Source organism: Manis javanica, chromosome 2 (assembly GCF_040802235.1).
Source record: "Manis javanica isolate MJ-LG chromosome 2, MJ_LKY, whole genome shotgun sequence".
Classification (NCBI taxonomy): Eukaryota; Metazoa; Chordata; class Mammalia; order Pholidota; family Manidae; genus Manis; species Manis javanica.
In genome coordinates, this window is record NC_133157.1 from 23044938 (window position 1) to 23066283 (window position 21346).

The 21346-nt window shown below is 40.5% G+C and overlaps 1 protein-coding gene across 2 annotated transcripts in view; it reads left to right on the forward strand.

Annotated features, from left to right (window-relative positions):
• ELP1 (elongator acetyltransferase complex subunit 1) overlaps positions 1-17272 on the forward strand; it is a 44828-nt gene extending 27556 nt beyond the window's left edge. For both annotated transcript variants that reach the window (XM_073226511.1, XM_073226507.1), the window contains 11 exons: positions 787-884; positions 2312-2513; positions 4597-4658; positions 7096-7158; positions 7543-7603; positions 8966-9079; positions 9569-9680; positions 10799-10926; positions 11385-11539; positions 13580-13655; positions 16633-17272. In XM_073226511.1, coding sequence (XP_073082612.1) covers positions 787-884; positions 2312-2513; positions 4597-4658; positions 7096-7158; positions 7543-7603; positions 8966-9079; positions 9569-9680; positions 10799-10926; positions 11385-11539; positions 13580-13655; positions 16633-16700 — 1139 coding nt within the window. In that variant the 3' untranslated portion in view covers positions 16701-17272. The remainder of the gene's footprint in view (positions 1-786; positions 885-2311; positions 2514-4596; positions 4659-7095; positions 7159-7542; positions 7604-8965; positions 9080-9568; positions 9681-10798; positions 10927-11384; positions 11540-13579; positions 13656-16632) is intronic.
• The last annotated feature ends 4074 nt before the right edge of the window (positions 17273-21346 follow it).

Below are 21346 nucleotides of genomic sequence, written 5' to 3' on the forward strand. Positions count from 1 at the left end.
ATTATATACATGCACCTTATTTTATTGTATGCTCTACAAAGCTGAGGATAAAGCAAATGACTTTTAATGAACTGGAGGGGCTCCCTAACTAAAAAATAGAGCAGATCCTTTTTGGGTTGAGAATGATCACTGACTATATTTATTTCAGTGTCTCAAAAATCAAAATTGGTTGATAATTCATTCTTCTCATGGTATTTGCAAACACTGAGGGGAATCTGGCTTGTCTAGAGTGAGCGGCGGTGCCCACTGGCAGTGCCCTGGAACACGTAGCTTAATTGGAAGTGATGAAGTAGACCAGGTACAGTGCCAGCTCTGCTTCCCCGCTGTCCCTGTCCCGAGTGCATTTCTAGCTTTAGCAGCGGTGGCTCTTTCCTGAGCACTGAGACGGGCAAGGAAGTCACCTGGCGTGATGGTAAGCTTTCTGGGAGAATCTGATTGAGCTGGGCTCAGATAGGACTCAGGCTTCTGTGTGCTTAATAAGCTCTCCCGGGGATTCTTATTAAGGAGGTTGTGAACACACTGGGTTGGCTGGTCATGTATCAGGGGTAATGTGAAAAGAATTTTAGGTAGGACTCTGATCGCAGTTAGTGGTTCTTAAGTACCTCACATTTGCAATGGTGCTCATTAAAATTAAAATTCCTGCATTCTGTTCTCTAGATACTCTGATGATGCAGGTTCTAGAAAGGTCCCCTACTGATTGCGTTTCGGGACCACTGGCATAAATGAAATCTATTATGCTTCAAAGTCTTAATTTAATCTGGTGGTATATGATTCTTTTGCCTGCAGGGCCCGAGTATTTCCCAGAATGCTTAAACTTAATAAAAGATAAAAACTTGTATAACGAAGCTCTGAAGTTGTATCCACGAGACTCACAGCAGTATAAGGTGGGTGCTGGGGGAAAGGAGGCTCTCCTGACTTTGCTTTGCATGTTAGTTGGAAAGGGGTGAGGTTCCTGAGTCCTTAACTCCATTCTTGATTTCAAGGTTCATCATCAAATGGATTAGACCCATCCTGAATTTCTTACCTGGGAGAATGGCCCTCAGCTGCTCCTCTTCTGAGGAAATTGCTCAGGCCAGAAACCTAGGAGTTGCCCCTGATTCCTCAGGGACATACCACGGCAGCTCCCACAGGGGGTTGCCTGCTTCCAGCCCAGGTTCTCTGCTGCCTGACTGACCACCCTGACAAGTGCAGACCTTTCCCATAGGTTTCAAGAGAAGTGGATAGTTTGGTTGGTTTAAACATCTTTTTGGCTTTTCTTACATGCCAGATACCTTTACTAAATGTACATGCTTCTTGTAACAATCTGATGGGATAAACAAATGAGGAAACAACTCACCCAAGGAGCTGGAGTCTGAAGCAGCCGCCCTGGGATGCGGAGCCCAGGCTGTCTGATCGTGAAGATTCGCCACCACTTAACTCATGCCGTCATCACCGTCATTTTCAGTTCAGCTGCAAATTGCTTGTCTTCCTATGATCTGGCCCCTGCCTGCTTCTTTAGCATCTGCTTCCTCTGCCAGCCCTCTGCCTTTCCCGTTCTTTAGCCCCGCCTGTCCTTCAAAACTGCCAGGGTTCCTCTGCCAGAAGCCATTCCTGGATGAGGCGCCAAACGCTGAGCTCCCAGAGCACCTGGTGGTGGCGCTTACTGAACTGCTGTCTCTCCCGCCAGCCTGTGGGTTCCTTAAGGGCAGGGACTCCATGTTATGTTCTGTCTATGTCCCTGCCTAACACTGAGCCTGACAAACAGAATGTAGCCAGTGGCTGCCTCTTTGCTCTCATGTGTTTGCTGTGCTCTCTCTACTCTAGTCACAAGTCTTCTTGTTATTTCTGCCTGTCTTCCATGCACATTCCCTCCAGATGGCCGTAGCGCCTTCCATGCTTTCTCCTTCACATGGCTTATTCTCACAGCCCTCGGAAGTAGCATTCCCATTCCTAGCTGTCCTTGTATCACTATCTGCTGGTATGGCATAGACTATATTATGTTTATTATAAGTCCATTCTCTGTCACCACAAGAGCACTAGGAACTTGATGGTGATTCTTCATATTTGTTTTTTTGCTTTTTTTGCATTACTGTATTATTGTATATATACAATATATACTGCTCTAAATAGTACTCAGGGATTATGTGAGTGAATGCATGGCACAACCTCAGTAAGATTTTGACTGGAAGAATGGTTGAATTCACTGGAGAATCACAGGATTTTCCTAAGTAATCAAAGTGTTTCAAGAGTAGTGACTGAGGCAGCCTACCTTAGAGATTTAAAGTATGACTGTGACTTTTCCTGACTGACCCGACACCTTCTCTTGTCACAGGATATCAGCATTGCCTATGGGGAGCACCTGATGCAGGAGCACCTCTATGAGCTAGGGGGGCTTGTGTTTGCCCGCTGTGGCGCCCATGAAAACGCTCTCAATGCCTTTCTGGCTTGTGGCAGCTGGCAGCAAGCTCTCTGCATGGCTGCCCAGCTAGGCCTGACTGAAGACCAGCTGGCAGGCCTCGGCAGAACTCTGGCAGGTAAACGCAGTCATTTGGGGTTCTCCAAAAGAGAACTTCTAAAGGTTTTTGTTTGTTTCTTTGACAATTCTGCGAAGTATTTTAGGGCAGCATATCTTGAGACAATCTCATGTTCACTGATAAAAATTAACTTGGAGTGGTTTGTTAAGTAAAGGTTAAACTACTATAGCAAGAGTCCCAAAATGCATAGTAAAGAGAGCAGGTTATTTCTCTCTCATAAGTCTGAGAAGTCCCTCCACTGCATGGCTTTGCATCTCTCTGGCGGATAGGTGGTTGTACCGGATTTTCACTGCATCTGAATTCCAGGCCTTGGGAAGGGGGAAAGTCGTAGTCACTTACCTTTCAGTTGGAAACAACCTAGAAATTACATTGTCACTTCTACTCCACCTCATTCATGGAAATGTGCATCGTATGGCCACACCTGGTATAGTGTAGCTGGGTTGCCATGTGCCCTATGAAAAGGTAAATATGAATTTTGGTGGGGGGGACCATTCAGCTATCAACATCAGATCATTGGGAACATAATAGCAATTTTCAGAAATGAGGTGAAACAAAAGGTCAGAGTATGGACATTCTGAAAGCAAGGGCGGCTGTCTGCTATAGAGTCTGGGGGCCGCCTGAACCAGAGGGGGAACCAGAAGGGGGGCTCTGCTGACTTCTCAGAGGAGAGGAAAGGTTGAGGACTACATGGGGGAGGAGGTGAATAGCATGTCTGGCCCTCTCAACTGTGCTTGAAGTGGTTGAATGATGTCATTTCCCCTTGCCCTTTTAAGAAAAGGGCAAAATTGAAAATGTTGTTAAGGTCTCAAAAACAAAAATGCAGTCCTGAAAAAATTCTAGATTATATCCTGTTAAATGAATGCTCATATCTGTGTTAGTTGCATTACTTTTTTTTCCCTTGGGATTATAAAAATGTAAGATTATCACTTTTCTTTCTCTGACATTTTCTGGTTAGTAGATGTGTGGGTTCTTTAACAAACCTCACTATCTGAGTGAACTCTCCTTACAGGTGCTGAGAATTCCTTTTAGAAAGTTCATTCTGGCTCCATTGTTACTTCTGCTTTAGAAATTTATGTTAATTGGTAGTTTATACCTTCTAGCTCTGTTCTTAAGATCTGTTATCTTCTCTTATGTTCTTTATAACCCTAATCTTGCTATTTGTCATGGCTTATGGTGGAGTATCCATCCCTAGTTCTCTCAGATGTTTAGTAAAGTAAGGTAATGAAGGCAGTGGTCAAAGAATTTTGAAAAAAGCTGTAAGGGGAATCACTCATGTGCACATTTAACTGAGGCAACTTAACAAGCCAGCAAAAGAAAGAAAGAAAGCTGTAAAACAGCAGATGCTCTGCCTGATTCGTCAGTGATAAAATGCCCTGGAGTTAGCGTGAGAGGAGAGACATGAATCTGCCAGTCCCTCAGCTGACTTCAGGTTCTTTGAGCCTCTCATGGTGTGACTATCTCAACTGTGCTGAGAGTGATTCCAGGATCTGACGACGCTGCATGACCCCAAGCACAAGCCAACTGCCTCCATCTTAGTGCCTAGCCAGGGAAACCACAATCTCTTCCTGGTGGAGGGAAACATGGATTAGTGAGAGCTGCTACGTCGGTTTCACATGGGGGCTTTGTAAGCATATTTCCTATGTGTGTAAGCATATCCTATGCTAATTTAGATTGTAACTGCCATTTAACATAGGACTCCATGGTATTCCTATTTCCCTCATAGAAGTTCACAAAGTATATAGTTTGATACATAATAAAGACAGATTAATGAAGCATTTCTGCAGACGAATCTATTTAACTTTGTTTTACCCAATGCTTCACAGACTGACTTGACCCAAGAATGGTTTTTTGGTACTGCCTTTTATTATTCCAGGGACCTGTCTTAGGGAACACTTTTGAATATGCTGTTTTAAACCAGTTCAATTAGAATATATGCTTTGTAGAGCTCAATCTCTATAATTTGTAGGAGACCATTTTGATTTAAATAGTACCACCAAAAACCAAAACCCATTTCAACTTGAGTTTTGGTAATACTGTTCTTTGCAAGCCAGCTGTGGTCAAATGCTTATTGTTATCTTTGCAGGAAAGCTAGTTGAGCAGGGGAAGCACAGTGATGCAGCCACGGTTCTGGAACAGTATGCCCAGGTAAACTCAGTTCCTTCCTTCTTAAACCCCGCAGACAAGCCAGAACTTCTCGGTTGTACCTTACTGATCATGAAAGTTAAAGGCACTGTGGGCAATTAGGAAGTCCAGAGATACTATTTGCCGTAGGGGTCTTCCATCTTGCTGACATGGAAATCTGAGTTCAGTATACCTCTAAAGAATTTCAAGTTCTGGGAGTTAGAATACCAAAGAACTCTACTATGATAGCCACTAGTGGTTTGACCTTGGAAGAAAGTACTAAATTAAATTTCAAGGTAGTTGTACTTTTTATATTAACTTGCCAAAGTGGGAACAGTGAGAAAGGACTCTTCTAACATGAAGCGACTGGACTTCAGACACCTCTTTGGCTTTTACTCCTATTCTCTCTGTTGGAGATGACCCTTTACCTCAGGCAGCTTGATGGGTTTAAGTTTTCCAGCAGATTATAAATAAGTGTATCAATTTTGATGGAATTATATAATTTATTGTGATAAATGGCAGTGACACTGGTCACAGACTAACAAGACACAGTTCAGTTGACACTAGGGAGTACTGCCCTCTAGAGGTTTGGCCTCCGATGAAGGAGTGTTTTTTACAATTGTTACTAGTGGACACATTTGCATAATATAGCTGCGCTTTTAAAATACATCTTACCATCTTTCATGTGGTAAGGGTGAGTGAAAGACAGTCACTAAAATTTGATATCATTAGATCCTGGCAAAAAAAGAGGTTGGATGAAAATGTAAACTAGTTCAACCATTGTGGAAAGCAATATGGAGGTTCCTCAAAAAACTAAAAATAGAAATACCATTTGACCCAGGAATTCCACTTCCTAGGAATTTACCCAAAGAAAACAACTTCTCAGATTCAAAAAGACATATGCACCCTATGTTTATTGCAGCACTATTTACAATAGCCAAGATATGGAAGCAACCTAAGTGTCCATCAGTTGGTGAATGGTTAAGATGTGGTACAGATACACAATGGAATACTATTCAGCCATAAGAAAGAAACAAATCCCATTTTCAACAACATGGATGGAGCTAGAGGGTGTTATGCTCAGTGAAATAAGTCAGGCAGAGAAAGATAAATACTAAATGATTTCCCTCATTGGTGGAGTATCACAGTGAAACAAAACTGAAGGAACAAAGTAGCAGCAGACTCAGAGACTCCAAGAAGAGACTAGTGGTTACCAGGGGGGAGGGGTGGGGGAGGGTGGGCGGGGAGGGAGGGAGGGAGATGGGGATTGTGGGGTATTGTGATTGGTGCACATGGTGTGTGTGGTGTCACAGGAAGACAGTGTAGCTCAGAGAAGACATAGGAACTCTGGCATCTTACTACACTGATGGACAGTGACTGCAATGGAATATGGGTGGGGGGGACTCGATAATAAGGGTGAATGTAATAACCACAGCGGTTTGACCTTGGAATAAAGTCCTAAATTAAAGTTCAAGGTAATTGTACTTTTTATATCAACGTGCCAAAGTGAGAACAGTGTTTTTCTTGTGAAACCTTCTAAGGAGTGTAAATCAGTGATACCTTAAAAAAAAAAAAAAAAAGAGGTTGGATGACTGAGTTGAAAACATCAATGAATAAAATGTACATAATAAAGAGGCTAGCATAGAAATTTATACCACCTAAGATGCTTAATTAAATGGATAACATTACACCATCTTTTTTCTTTATAAATGAAGAATAACTCATATATTTTTGTGTACTTCATATATAATTACCTTTACCAATTTTAACAGTTGGATGAGTTTTGACAAACGTTTACATTGTGTAGCCACCACTACAATCATAACAGAACTTTTTAACGCCCAAAGAGTTCTCTGCTTCCCATTTTGCCATTAATTTCTCCCCCTACTCCCAGCCTCTGTCAGTCACTGATCTGCTTTCTGTCGTGATGGCTTTGCTTTTCAAGAATTGCATATAAATGAAAACCATCTGGTGTGAGTCTTTTTCTGTCTGGCTTCTTTCACTTATTTTTCAGTTTCTTTTAGGTTTGAAGTTTTCAATAGAAAAAGAGGAAAAAAACATTGAAAGAGAAAAAGAAGTTTAAAGATTACTATTTTAGTCTACCATTATTCAAAGTGTGCCCTTGTTAATTCTGGAGCCCACCTAAACTTGATGAATCAAACTTGGTAGTGCAGCTGGGGCAGTGGGCATTTCTAATGGACCTCTGTGATGGTTTTGATGCTCAAGGATGTACCATGTGCTTTGTGATTATTTCCAGAATCTACACATCTCCATTGTCTTTCGCATCTATGTTTATTGAGCTTGTACTCCAGCCAGACAGGATGCTAAGAGCTGGGACTGTAAGGAATAAGCTGGAAAGGCAGGTAGAGGCCGCTCTGTAGGCAGTTTTGCAGTTTGTTGTGGTGGTGTCTGGCACGCTTGCTCCATTAACCTGTTTAATTCCATAATGTTTCCTTGTCAGGATTATGAAGAAGCTGTGCTCTTGCTGTTAGAAGGAGCTGCCTGGGAAGAAGCTCTGAGACTGGTAAGAGAACGCTAGAAGTCCCACCTGTGTTAGGTGCTAAGCAGAGCAGGAGTGCAGGGGAGACAGGGTCAGCTGGAGTCTTTTGTCTTCTGAGTCTAGTGAGATGAAGTAGAAACAGTTCAATTTCATAGTCAAAGGATATGCAGTTTTTTTAAAACTGTTTAAAAAATGTATTCTTGATGTTTGAAATTAGTCCTGTATATATTAAATATTACTGTCTTTTACTGAAATGAATTGAATTTTCATTGGCTGCCTTGTAGGAGGCCTGCTCCCCTGGAAAAATATCCTGGTTGCCTCTGAAAGTGACCCATTTCTTTCCAAGTATCTTAACTCTCCAGTGACTTGAAATTTTCCTGCCTAAAATTACTATGTTTTTCCTTTTAGGTACACAAATATAACAGACTGGATATCATAGAAAGCAACATAAAGCCTTCCGTTTTAGAAGGTGAGGGCTGCACTTGAGATAGATTTCATCTGGAAGTACAGAGTCGAGGAAGAGAGATTAGAGAATAGGCCCTTTACTTCATGAGTCATGTGAAGGTGATTGGAATTTACCACTGGGTGTAATATTTAATTCTGACCAGGATTTTTAAGTACACTAAATTGTTCAGTGGTAGCACGTAAGATATTTGAATGTTAGAAACATGATAAGATATAATTAAGAATCTTTTGTATTTCAGAATAGTTGATAAACTTGAATATGAACTACGTATTAGGCAATAGTATTTTGTCAATGGTCAGTTTCCTACACTTAGTAATTGTGTTGTGGTTATATAAGATAATATCCTTATTTTTGAGCATGAGATGCTGACATATCTGAGAAGGAAGGATCACACCTGCAACTTGCTCTTAAAAAGTTCCATAAAAATAGTAGTTGTGTATATAAGTGGAGAGAAACAGAGGAAGCCAAAAATACAGCAAAATGTTAATAATTGATAAATCTAGGTAAAGGGTATGTGTGTATACATTGAGCTATTGCAACTTTCATGTAGGCTTGACATTTTTTCAAAATAAAAACTTTAAAAATAAAAAGAACCTTTGCAAGTGAAGTTGATAGTTGCCAGAAAAAGATGTGTTACTAGTTCTAGAATACTTTGGCGGTCGCTGTGATACCTTAAAAACAAAGTGGAAAAAAAAGGACATCAGTTTGACTTGTAGGAATCTTTGGGATTGTGGGATGATTTTAAACCCCACCTTTTTAAACACAGTCTACCCTGTAAATCATACCTGGCCTTTCTGACATTAACTTGTATTCGCATTTTTACCCTGTCTTCTCCTTCCTCCTTAACCTAAATAAAACTGTTGGAGGGTTCTTTTTGTATCTTTCACTTTAGTACCCCTTTCTGGATACCGAAAGCAAGCTTCCTGGCCCAACAGCAATCCATCTAGCCAGCTTTTACATGAATTTTCTCCACTGTTGAAAAATGCTGGCAGTTCATCTGCTGCATTCCAACACTGGTGTTCAGGAAGCATTGCATTGACTTTCCTCCTGTTTTTGTTAACAGCTCCCCGTGCATTCCTTTTATTTGCTGGTCCTCTCTTAGGTTAGATACCAGGACCTTGTTCAGGTGATTGTCAGCTTAGTGGGAAGGTATTCTAGAGGGTGTTGCATGAATTCTAAGGTTGGAAATCTCCATCTCTAGTTCATTCTCCTGCAACAATGCAGGTTAATTCTCATTAAGGAAAAAATCTTGCTTGGAAAACCTAGTAACCTGTCTCATTAAATTCCAACTCCCTCACTAGCCCCCCACTAGTTTTTTTCCCTTTGCTTAAACATGCTCAAATTATTTCCCATCTGCACCCCCAGCCCAGAAAAATTATATGGCATTTCTGGACTCTCAGACAGCCACATTCAGTCGCCACAAAAGTCGTTTATTAGTGGTTCGGGAGCTGAAGGAACAATCCCAGCAGGGGAATCTTGGTGAGTGTCTGCATGAAGACACGGGTGCCTGGTGGGGTTGGGGGGTGAGCTGCTTTCTGTGCCTCCTGCCAAATGATTACAGTGCCAGGGACGGGTCTGAGGCCTCTGAACCCCCTCAAGGCTGTGTAAGTCTGTAATTGTGTGTGTTTGGGGACTGGGGGGCAGGACCAAGTAGAAAGGGGAAGAGCTCTGCCAAACATTCCCTCCACCACCAACAACTAGTGCAGCTGAGTAACATGTTTTACAAAACTAGCCTCCTGGTTTCCAAAGGTTTCTTTGCTTTAGAAAAAAAAAGAAAGAAGAAAGAAATATGCTGCTTGTGTACAGTAATAAAACCTACTTAATGTTACCTTGTTTCATTTTGGATCAACTTTATAATAATTTCCATGTACCCTCTGATGTGCCTTGGTTAACTGTAGTCCACTTACCCCATTGAAGGGAAGCCCACATTAGCAAGTTTTCATTCTGCATCTGGTCCTTCTTTTCTAGATGATGAGGTGCCCCAGGGTCAAGAGTCAGACCTCTTCTCTGAAACTAGCAGTGTGATGAGTAGCAGTGACATGAGTGGCAAATACTCCCATAGTAACTCCAGGATATCAGCGTATGTATCTTGTTTATTCAGCACATTGCTCATGCCCTGGGTATATGGAGAAAGTACAAGGACCATAGGTCGGGTTTTCACCAAGGCAGTGCAGTGGGGAGGACATTCCTCAAGTTATGTGGAAGTTGTGCAGGGACTTTCCCAACATATCTAAGAGGTTAGACTTGGTGTTGAAATGTTTTTTTCTGCAGCTTTGTGGCCTGTGTGTTTGTGCTTTGCCTACAAGGCCCTTACCCTGGGTTCTCAATTTTTATGACATCTGATTATATTCATTTAACCAATAATAACTGATTATAATGTGTAGGTACCAAAAAAATTAAAAGGTTATAAAGAAAAAAGATTTTTAGCTTCTTCAATTAAAAATCAGGGTTGGAAGAGGTTATAAATATAAAATAAGTCATCATGCTTTTACCCAGTGTAGCAATTGGTCAGAAGTATTTACTGAACCACCCACATGCTCACTGTAGTGGATGTTACCAAACCGTTCAGGGAAATAGGAGTTATAAGGGCTTATAGTCATCCTTGCGAAAGAGAAAACATGCAAGATTGTGTATTTAGACTGAATTGTGCTTTAGGAGTTCAGAGAACTCTGAGATTATGTGGGGAGATGAGAAACTGCAAGAAAGATCATTTGAAATGGGTTTTTAAGAGCTGGAGTTAGAGAGCCCCAGATAAAACAAGTGGCATAAAGCCTCTGAGGAAAGAATGTGGGATGCATGTGTACTTTACTGTATTCAAATTCTAATCTGCTGTGTCTATCTCCTTTAAATTTTATCTTGTTGCTTTTAAATTAGTTTTTTATTACAAAATTCAAGTTGGTGGTTCTGCTCGTCATTGTTCCAGCTCTTAACAGATGTGACCTCACTTTACTCTGTATTTTAATGAAAACTTTAAGGCCAGGCATCACTTTTTAGGGTTTTCCTTACAACTGCCTGCCTGTAAGACTCACCTCCCCTAATATTTTTTAGTGTATCACTTTAATACCTTGTCACCGTTTTCCCCCATATACAAAAACCATGTCTAGACTCTATTTTCCCAGAAAGTTGGTGGTCATCAGGTACATTCATTGTAATGTGTCCGGCAAGCCCCTCTTACAACATCTTCATAACTGCTAACAGGCGGTCTTCGAAGAATCGCCGCAAAGCAGAGCGGAAGAAGCACAGCCTCAAAGAAGGGAGTCCGCTGGAGGATCAGGCCCTTTTGGAAGCATTAAGTGAAGCAGTACAGGGCACGGAAAACCTGAAAGGTATGTTCTCAATGCTGATGATTCTTGCCCCCAAAGTAGTAAATGGACAGCGGCAGAGTTTAGTAGGTAATTAGACACCATTTTCCCAACTTGAAGTTAGATGAAAACTTCCAGCAGGAAGCTTCATCTCATGGCACATTCCTGAAACAGCACTTCTCAGCCAGTGACCCGGAAGCTTTGCTCCGTGGCGTCCATCTACTTGGGCTGAGAGAATAGCACTGAAACCCGGATAAAGGATTGTGGAGACACTCCGTTCTGCGTGGGCCCCACTCTGCTTGTTTCTCTTTTTGTAGCAGATATTTTGAGTTATTTTAGCATTTGGGAAGAAAGAAGAATGGGGGAGATGGCAACTGTAGTATGGTATTAGGTATATTTCGCTTGGGAAAGAAGCTGTGTTATGATTCTGGAAATGGAGCTGGGGACACAACTTACCACCTTCCCAAATTTCTTCTCTCTAGATGAAATATACCATATTTTAAAGGTTCTCTTTCTCTTTGAGTTGGATGAGCACGGAAGGGCATTACAGAAGACATTTGAAGATACGCTGCAGCTAATGGAAAGGTCAATTCCAGAAATCTGGCCTCTCGCCCACCAGCAGAATCCATCTATACCTGTAAGTTTTCCTCAAAGACAGAATATGCAGGTTTTCATCATTTTCACAGGTTGTTACATTCACCTAGTCTCTTTAAAGTCAAAGCAAAAGATTTTCCTCTCCTTAAAACATAATATGCCATAGTTTAGTGATCTTAGGCTCACTTCAGGCTGTCAGGAAGAGGATCTTCTGTTTGTGCAGCGACTAGTGCACCTTGGCCTAAGTGGTTTGCTTTTATTTCTCCTTCACACATGAAACGACTGGAGAAGATGGGAAGGTCAGATGGTTGCCCACAGCCTTCAGTGAGGTTGGGGTGGGGAGGGCATAGCCAGGACCAGAACTGGCCTCTCACCTGCCTCTTCAGGCTTATGAATGGGATCAGAGTTCTTTAAACTAACCTAGACAATTACTTTTCCTTTTGTTTTATAGAAAATACGGTTTGTCACTTCTAATTTGTTGTTATGACCAGCTTTGCTAATTATGTTTAAGGCTGTGTCCCATCAAGAATTCTAATGTATTGTCATCTATTGTTTATACCTCTGCTCAATTTGTCACACCTCAGTTCTGTTGTTAAGAGTTTTGATTTTGATTCAGAAAGGCTGGTATATCAGGCAGGGCCCATAAGGAAAAGATAAACCACAGCTATTATTTTCTCAGAGAGAATTTTATGTATGTGACTGGTTAAGCAGGCATTAGAGGACTGAACAGGCAAAAGGGGAATGCCGAGAAGGAACTCTGAGAAGTAGCGCGTACCCCTAGGCTGAGGGGACAAAGGGAGAGTTCGGGATTCAGAATTTAGAAGCCTGAGGGTGGAGCCCTGCTGAGCCGGTTCTTGATCCTTTGAGAAGGGGGCACCAGCCAGCTGGTGCCGGTATTTTGGAGTGGGCGTGAAGAGGCCAGTGCCAAGTGTATAGAAATGAACAGGAACTGGAATCAACAGCCGCTGCTGGGGTAGAGAGCCACTGGTGAGTGACAGCAAGTGAAGGAACGCATTCCTTTGTCTTCCAGCCTTGCAGCATCCCCTGTTGTCTGCTGCCAGCCGAGTGTAAGGGAGCCAGCGGGCCAAGGAGGGTGGGTTTGTCTGGTTCCAGACCCAGCACCACAAGCAGTGTATGGAAGGGTGGGTTTGGAGCAGAGAGAGAGGTTGGGATTCATGCAGCTCACTGGTCAGAAGCACATAAGCTTACTGGGCCTCACTTCCTCAGTTGTGAATGGGGATGACACTTCCCTGTATACTTGACTAGAATGTTTTGAAGGTTAGATAAGAGGATAGATTTAAAAGTATTTTACACCAAAAAAAAAGAGATACTAAGAATCAGTACCCCGCAAATACTTGCATTTACTATGCTCTCCTCTACCTTCTTCTGTTCAGATCATATTAACTTCTAAGACACCAACTTTTTGAGTCTTCTAGGGAAAATGACCAGGAAGATTGTGTTTTTGCTTTGGTTGGTAAAATACTGAATTGGCAATGGCATGGGTGCAGGATCCTGTGAGGCGTGGGGCTGTGCTTTGAGCATGTGTCATTGCTGCTGAGAGTGTGCCACCGAGAGGGTGTGTGCAGAGCCAAGCGAGGGCAAGCAGAGGGCCTGGTGCGCGCCCGCCGAGGCTTGTGCAGGGGGGAACTGCCAGGAAGTCTTTGTTCTGCCTTGCACATGTATGCAGACTTTGCATCCTATTCCATGATATGCACATACTTGTTTTAATAGAGAAATTCTCATAAATCTTTGAGCACAGTTTGATGTTCTGTATATTCTATAGCCTCTTGTGTTATATCCTCTCCCTTCAGGGCTTGCCCAGTTAGAAAGGACCAGACATGTATCACCAAGATTTTCTCTCCCCACCCCTCCATCATTACTCTATGCTGGTGGAGAGAAGACTTAGAGGTCTGAGTTGAGAACAGAGAAACTGGCAAATTAAAATCACATAGGAATAGAGAATTACTGTGATACTGTAATGAGAAGTGATAGCTATTTACTGCTGGTAGAGATTTCCTTTTTTATTTGCAGTTATCAGAAGTATAAAATAATCCTTGCTAATAACAGTCTACTTTCTACTTAGGTTCTGGGTCCCCATTCTACTGCAAATAGTATCATGGCCTCTTATCAACAACGGAAGACTTCCATTCCTGTTCTTGGTTAGTATTTTTTTCCCCTCCATGTTATTACAATACTAAGCAGAAAGACTGGCTTTCTGTAAGTGTTGAGAAGGTCAGCAGTTTAAGCAGAGATTGGGTATTGACTACAATTTTCCCTCAATTCTCAGACTACGTGTTTAGTGACATCAGTTTAATGCTGCTAGTGTTGGGAACCTGGAGGGCAGGGAATCCAGCATGACATGAAACATCTGATTTTTTAAAGAACTGTCCTGACGTAGACTTGTCAGTACAAAGGCGTACACTCATCCAGACAGGCACATCACAAGTTTGAGTCTCAGCAGGTTAATTTACATATACATTTTAAAGATCCTTCGGAGTCATCATTTTTGGCTATTGGCTGTTAAGCATTGCATTTGGGGGACATTTTTATAATCCTTGCTTGAGAGCTGAAGCTTTTTTATTATCTTTAGGATTAATAATAAAACTTGAAAGCAAATCCAAAGACTGTTAGCATTTTATCTGCATTTCTATTTAATTACATCTAGAATATTTTGTTTGTTTGTTTGTTGGGGGACATAATTCTCAATTGGATTACATATCCCTCAAAGTTAAAAGCCAGAACAGCTTTTCTTTTTCAGAGTTGGCTAGAAACTTGATAGATCAGTTTGGTGCCCTTTATGTAGATCAATCAAGCGTATCAACCTCTTTTACTTAGAAAAGTTAGTGGTATGTTCTAAAATAATCAGCAGTTTTTACTATTACTTGTATTTTCTAGCATGTGACAGGCAACATGCTGAAATTTTTTCATTTAAATGCTGTATTAGCATTTAATGACATTTGAAATAGCCTTTGGGAGTTAAGTTTAACTTTAACAGCTTTTGTTGCTACCAAGACTAAATTAACTACCTCCCATCCCAGCTAAGCTGATACATCCAGACAGTAACTACTGTGTCCCTAGCTCCCCTTCTTCCTTGAGGCTGGCAAGCTGCTTTTGGTATCAGTCCCAAAACACACACTTTTGAGATGCTAAAAATTCATCTTAGACCTGAGGCTGTTTGGTAATTGTTTACTTTGTGCTGTGTTCAATCCACGTGTGATTTCTGTCCCTATTTGCTCTTTTTCCTCATTGATGGCTGATGCTGGCCTTCAGGTCAAGCCCAGCACCTTTCCCTGGGGTAGTCTAGATGGCTTAATCAAAGAGCACTTCCATTTTCCTATTGAGCCTTGAAGACTCTTACATTTTGAGGATCCTTGTTATATGACTGCATATGTGTTATCAATATCCTTGTGGTTATAAGATTGTGCAGGAAAGAGAAGTTCTCATAATCCAAAAATAGGCAGGTGAACTTCTCACAGAATTAGTCCCACTCAAATATTCCTCAGCTGCCCCTCCCCAGCCAACAGTAGTAGTCACGTACACTCACATGTCCTCACAGGTGGGATCAGTGACTTGGTGGGGTATCTTCTCTGATTTTCATGTTTATGAGGTCACACAGTATTGTGCAGATCAAGTACAAGTCTTGCAAAAATGTCAGATTTCATAAAATGGATAAAATGTTATCAGAAGTGTTTGAATCATAGCTGAGTTGTACTTCTTACAATTAATAACAAAATAAGTGCTTCAAATGTGAATGATTTGACCATCAAAAGATTAAGAGAAGTCCTTAGAAAAATTGATGGAGCCCTCAAATGTCCCTGTGCAAACTACTCTTTGTGCTGTAAAATTCACCTGGAAATTCAAGCTCTAAAGTGTGAATGACATCAAGTCCTGCTGTGACAGTTTGTCACAACAATTGCTTTCCTGCCAAAAAGTCAATACTTGGCATTTATTCATAATTAAGTCTAGGAATAAAATATAGTTGTAGTTATGCCTAATTAAAAAAAGAATACTTCATTTTCATAACTTGTTTCTTTTTTAAAGAAAATTTTCATTTTAATCACTATTCAATATGAAATGATAGGCCTTGTTGACTAAATTTATTTAAGTAGCCTTTTCCATATTCAGTGTTCTTAAATAAGCAAAACCTCCTGTGGTCTTTTTGTCTACTGTTTTGTTTGGGAGAGTAGAGAGCAGTAGTTGTATGTGAAATTATAAAATTGATAGGATTAGGAGAAAAAAATCTGGATTGTACTGAAAAGTATGTCAAAGAAAATGACAATTTAATCATCTCTTGCTGTGTGTATGCATACATGTATTTATGTATAATATGAAAATCATGTTTTTAAAAAACATTTTATCTTGAGCACTTTTCTCATTAAATATTCTTGGAAATAATTTTAATGTCTGTATGGCACATTTGCAGATGTACTACTGGAAGTTTATTATGAATAATTTTGAGAAAAAATATATATACATATTTTCTCATACCTCTCATTGTATATATGATTCCTACTTGGATAAGAGACTCAATAAATCTGAGTGAAATACAGTCTGGGAATTTTGTCTAAGGTGACAATTTTCCCAAACACTGCTCTCCCCTCTCCGCCCCATTTACTATTTTTTTTTTTTAAGTAGGGACATTTTTACTGACCAGTGTGTTCACAGAGTTTTTTTTACCATAAGTATTTTCTGCCATTGACTTTATTTACCGAATACATGCGGTCACATATTTTTTTCTTATAATTGAGGCAAATTTTGCAAAAAGTGAAATATACAGATCTTAGGTGTATGGTTTAATAAGAGTTAATAAATCTATATGGTCTCATAACCACTACCACCATCGCCTCTCATTTAAAATTAAGAACATTGTTCCATGTTTAATCACTCAGTGGGCATTTTTCCTCCTACCCTCTCTCATGTGCCTGAAGATGAAATGGAATTCTTCTTGGGGCAGGACTCCAAACTGTGTTTGCTCTGACCACGAGGTTGCAGCGGGAACAGAAACATTAACTCTGGTTCGGATGGTTTGTCTTGTAGCTGCAAAGCCCAGTCGCCTAGTTTTCGCTTAATGTTACTGCCTCAGCTCCCACCGATAAGGAAGTGTGCCTCTCACAATTTCCTTTTCCTTTCTTCTAGATGCTGACCTTTTTATACCGCCAAAGATTAACAAAAGAACTCAGTGGAAACTGAGTCTTCTGGAGTGACTCTGATCCCCGTTAGGAGGGCTGTGGCAAAGAAGGCCGTTTTCCTCCCCCTCCCCACTCCTCGAGGCCTGACTGCTAGGACCTGGGAAGAGTGACACGAATATCTACCGTAGCATTGCAGAGAGCTGCTCTGTGTAGCACACACGAAGCAATCCTGTTTTATTTTATTTTGCTTATAATTTTAATCATTAGTAAAACTTTAAGCTTTAACTAATATAGCATCATTTTGTAAGGATTACTGTTCTTTATTTAGTGTTGTTTGAGAGCCTATTTCTGGTATTTATGGTAATCAAGAGATAGGGTTTCCTTCCCAGCTGCATGTCTGATTCATATTGGAACCTTACATAAATCACATAACTGATGTGTGCCTGAGTTAACTGGTAATAACGTTTCATAACTTCTACCTCAAAAGTGTGAAGAAAAGTAAAATAATGTTTTTAAAATTATTTTACCTCCCTGGAGGCATTATATATAATCAGTATGGCTGTCAGTGCTATCAACGTCTTTGTCAGATTTGATCACCTAAATGACTTCTTCGCCTTGAACTAAAGCAGAATAAAAAGCTAAATACATCCTTTGAAATTCTAAGCTTTCCTGTGCTGACAGCCGTTGTTATGTAGTATCTTACCAGGTCACATACTTCTAGTTTTAACTGCGTGGAGCCTCCTGTCCCTACAGTGTTTGTCGGGACGCTTTTACTGCCTGTGAATTTTCTGCTGGAGTTAGCAGTGTCAGAACGGGAACGGGATCATTTCTGAACAGCGCCATGCACGTTTGCTCTGGTGAGCAGTGTGCATCATACAGCATGCGCACTTGTTACTCCCATGTCTTCAAATTTTGGTCTTTTGAACTAAAATGTTTTTGCACTATCTAGGTAGTTTATTTTTCTTTATAGTGCATAACTGACCTCTGTCTTTAGTTATTTTCTTTGGCAGAAATTTCTCTCTTTGGTGAGTCTAGAAAAAGCTCAGTTCATTTTGACAGCAGTTTTGTGGCTGATTTCTTGGGTAAAGTTAAAAATTTCTTCCTTGCTTTTAATACCAGATCCAGATCGTCCTTCCTGTACATAAACTAAAAGGAAACCTGCTTTGGATCCTCAGAGTATAGATACACCCAGAATTGTAGTTAAAGACTTTTGCTACTATGGCAAAGTGTAAACAGTAGAATTAGAATCTAGGTGTGTTCACTGTATAATTCGACTTTTCTGTGTGTCTGAAATTTTTCACAAAATAACAGAAAAGAAAGGAGGTATATCATCCTGCTTGGGAGAAATCTGCTTTTTGACTCCTGCCCATAATAGATTTGCTACAATTAAGTGCCCAACATTGAAAGACTGGTAGTGCTTTGTGACTACTTTTTGGCATGGGTAAATGACCATGATAACTTATTTGACATTTTATATGTTACAGTGCTTCTGCTGTGGTTATAGTAAAGGGACCTGTGCCGATGGATTGGAAGTAGAAGTAAATGGGTCTGTTGTTAATAGTGTGATTTGTCATGGATGTTCAGTTTCCTTAAAATAATGTGTTGAAGCAGCAAGGAAGAATTTGCATGAATACAAATGACTGTCAGTCACTAACACGCAATCAAAATGGGATTTTGTTTATTTGAAGAAGAAACCATCAGGAGCAGACCTTCCAAGTTGGAGGTAAAATTGAGGAAGAATTCATGGGAGAAGATGTGTATGGGAAAAGGAGAAACTCCTAGGAGTGATGAATGCTTAATTTTGGGGAAAGATTCCGTCAGTTCCAGAAAAGAGTATATAATTCTCCCTCTCAGTCTGTGCTTGGCCCCAGAGCCAGGCCAGGCTGCAGTCGGCTGGGGGCCTCCGTGGTTTTGCTGGCTCCAGTGGGTCTGCTTTGCTCAGATGCACTGGATCCCAAGAGGGAACTTGCAGAGGATTGTCTCCTATAATCAAAGTGCAATTTATTTATTTATTTTTTTTTTTAGATAATTATTTTTTATTGAAGGGTAGTTGACACACAGTATTACATTAGTTTCAGGTGTACAACACAGTGATTGAACATTTATATACATGATAATTCTAGGTACCAGCTATCACCATACCAAGTTGTTACAATATTTTGACTATATTCCTTATGCTATACATTACATCCCGGTTACTTATTTATTTTACAATTGGAAGTGTGTGTGTGTATATATATATATATATATATATATATATTTTTTTTTTTTTGTGAGGGCATCTCTCATTTATTGATCAAATGGTTGTTAACAACAATAAAATTCTGTATAGGGGGGTCAATGCTCAATGCACAATCATCAATCCACCCCAAGCCTAATTTTCATCAGTTTCCATTCTTCTGAAGCATAACGAACAAGTTCTTACATGGAGAACAAATTCTTACATAGTGAATAAGTTACATGGTGAACATTACAAGGACAGTCATCACAGAAGCTTTCGGTTTTGCTCATGCATTATGAACTATAAACAGTCAGTTCAAATATGAATATTCGTTTGATTTTTATACTTGATTTATATGTGGATACCACATTTCTCTTTTTATTATTATTATTTTTAATAAAATGCTGAAGTGGTAGGTAGATACAAGATAAAGGTAGAAAACATAGTTTAGTGTTGTAAGAAAGAAAATGTAGATGATCAGGTGTGTGCCTGTAGACTATGTGTTAATCCAAGCTAGACAAGGGCAATAAAACATCCACGTATGCAGAAGATTTCTCTCAGAACAGGGGGGTGACGTTCTAAGCCTCACCTCTGTTGATCCCCATTTTCTCACCTGATGGCCCCCCTGCGACTGTGCCTGTCTTAGGTTGTTCCTCCCTTGAGGAATCTTACCCGTCTCTGGCTAACCAGTCATCTTCCGGGGCCATACAGGGACATGTAAAGTTGGTAAGTGAGAGAGAAGCCTTATTGTTTGAAAAGGTTAGCTTTTTACTTTGCATATTTATGCCCTGTGGCTTCTATGCCCAGCATTTGTCTTGAGGTGTCTTTACCACTTGGAAGAATTATGATACTCAGTAAATTCGATATGAGGCACGAATTCTATTTAAGGGTTGTAATTAGGAAGGAAGAAGAAAAGCTATAGAAGTAGCAGGTGGAAGAAAACATGGGAAGATTGATTATTTCTTTGACATATCTTCTTGTAGAGTAACTTCAGCATGTATAGGTTTTAAACTACTAATTAAATTGCGCACACACATTAACATAATAGGAGTACAGTTACATAACCAAAGGATACCTGTAATTAAACAGCCATCTCCAGTGAAACCAAGAAAACCAGTTAGGCACCTTAGGCATTTGTGAAAACTTATCTATGATATGGTGGATATTGTCCAACTCAACTTGAACAGTCTGAGAGAAATCAGACAAATTAAAACAACCCATTCCTGGGGACTGTTCACATCCCATATGTCCTTTTAACAGTAAATAGTCTGCAGTTATAAGATTTTGGAGCGCTACAATTTGCACTTCTAATTCTTGGTTGAGTTCCAACAGTACAGATCCAGTCAAATTTGTTGTTTTACTGTATGCACAGGCCAGCTTAGACATCTCCTTCTTCATTCCCATGGGAAGTCCAGGAACTGGTGGGACGGGTGCATCTACACCTGTAGCAGTGTGTGGATCTTTGTTGGGGTTTTTTGATGATCATCTTCTGGCATGAGTCTTCCCAAGAGTGCTGATGTTGGAAGTTCTTTTTCATATCATATCTTAGTTCATTTTCGGGGTAGCCAAATTAGGCTTTGATCCTCTGTATAAACGCAAACAGACTCTTTGCCTACACTTATATATGCCCTTATATCATTGTGTAGAACTCATTGGAGGTCACCACACAGGAACTGCTTTTTTTTTTTAATCATTAATCTACACTTACATGATGAATATTTTGTTTACTAGGCTCTCCCCTATACCAGGTTCCCCCTATATACCCCTTTACAGTCACTGTCCATCAATGTAGGAAAATGTTGTAGAAACACTACTTGTCTTCTATGTGTTGTACAGCCCTCCCCTTTCTCCCACCCCCCCATGCATGCTAATCTTAATATCCCCCTTTTTCCCCCCCCATCCCTCCCTACCCACCCATCCTCCCCAGTCCCTTTCCCTTTGGTACCTGTTAGTCCATTCTTGAGTTCTGTGATTCTGCTGCTGTTTTGTTCCTTCAGTTTTTCCTTTGTTCTTATACTCCACAGATGAGTGAAATCATTTGGTATTTCTCTTTCTCCGCTTGGCTTGTTTCACTGACCATAATACCCTCCAGCTCCATCCATGTTGCTGCAAATGGTAGGATTTGCCCTTTTCTTATGGCTGAGTAGTATTCCATTGTGTATATGTACCACATCTTCTTTATCCATTCATCTATTGATGGACATTTAGGTTGCTTCCAATTCTTCGCTATTGTAAATAGTGCTGCGATAAACATAGGGGTGCATCTGTCTTTCTCATACTTGACTGCTGCATTCTTAGGGTAAATTCCTAGGAGTGCAATTCCTGGGTCAAATGGTATGTCTGTTTTAAGCATTTTGATGTACCTCCATACTGCTTTCCACAATGGTTGAACTAATTTACATTCCCACCAACAGTGTAGGAGGGTTCCCCTTTCTCCACAGCCTCGCCAACATTTGTTGTTGTTTGTCTTTTGGATGGCAGCCATCCTTACTGGTGTGAG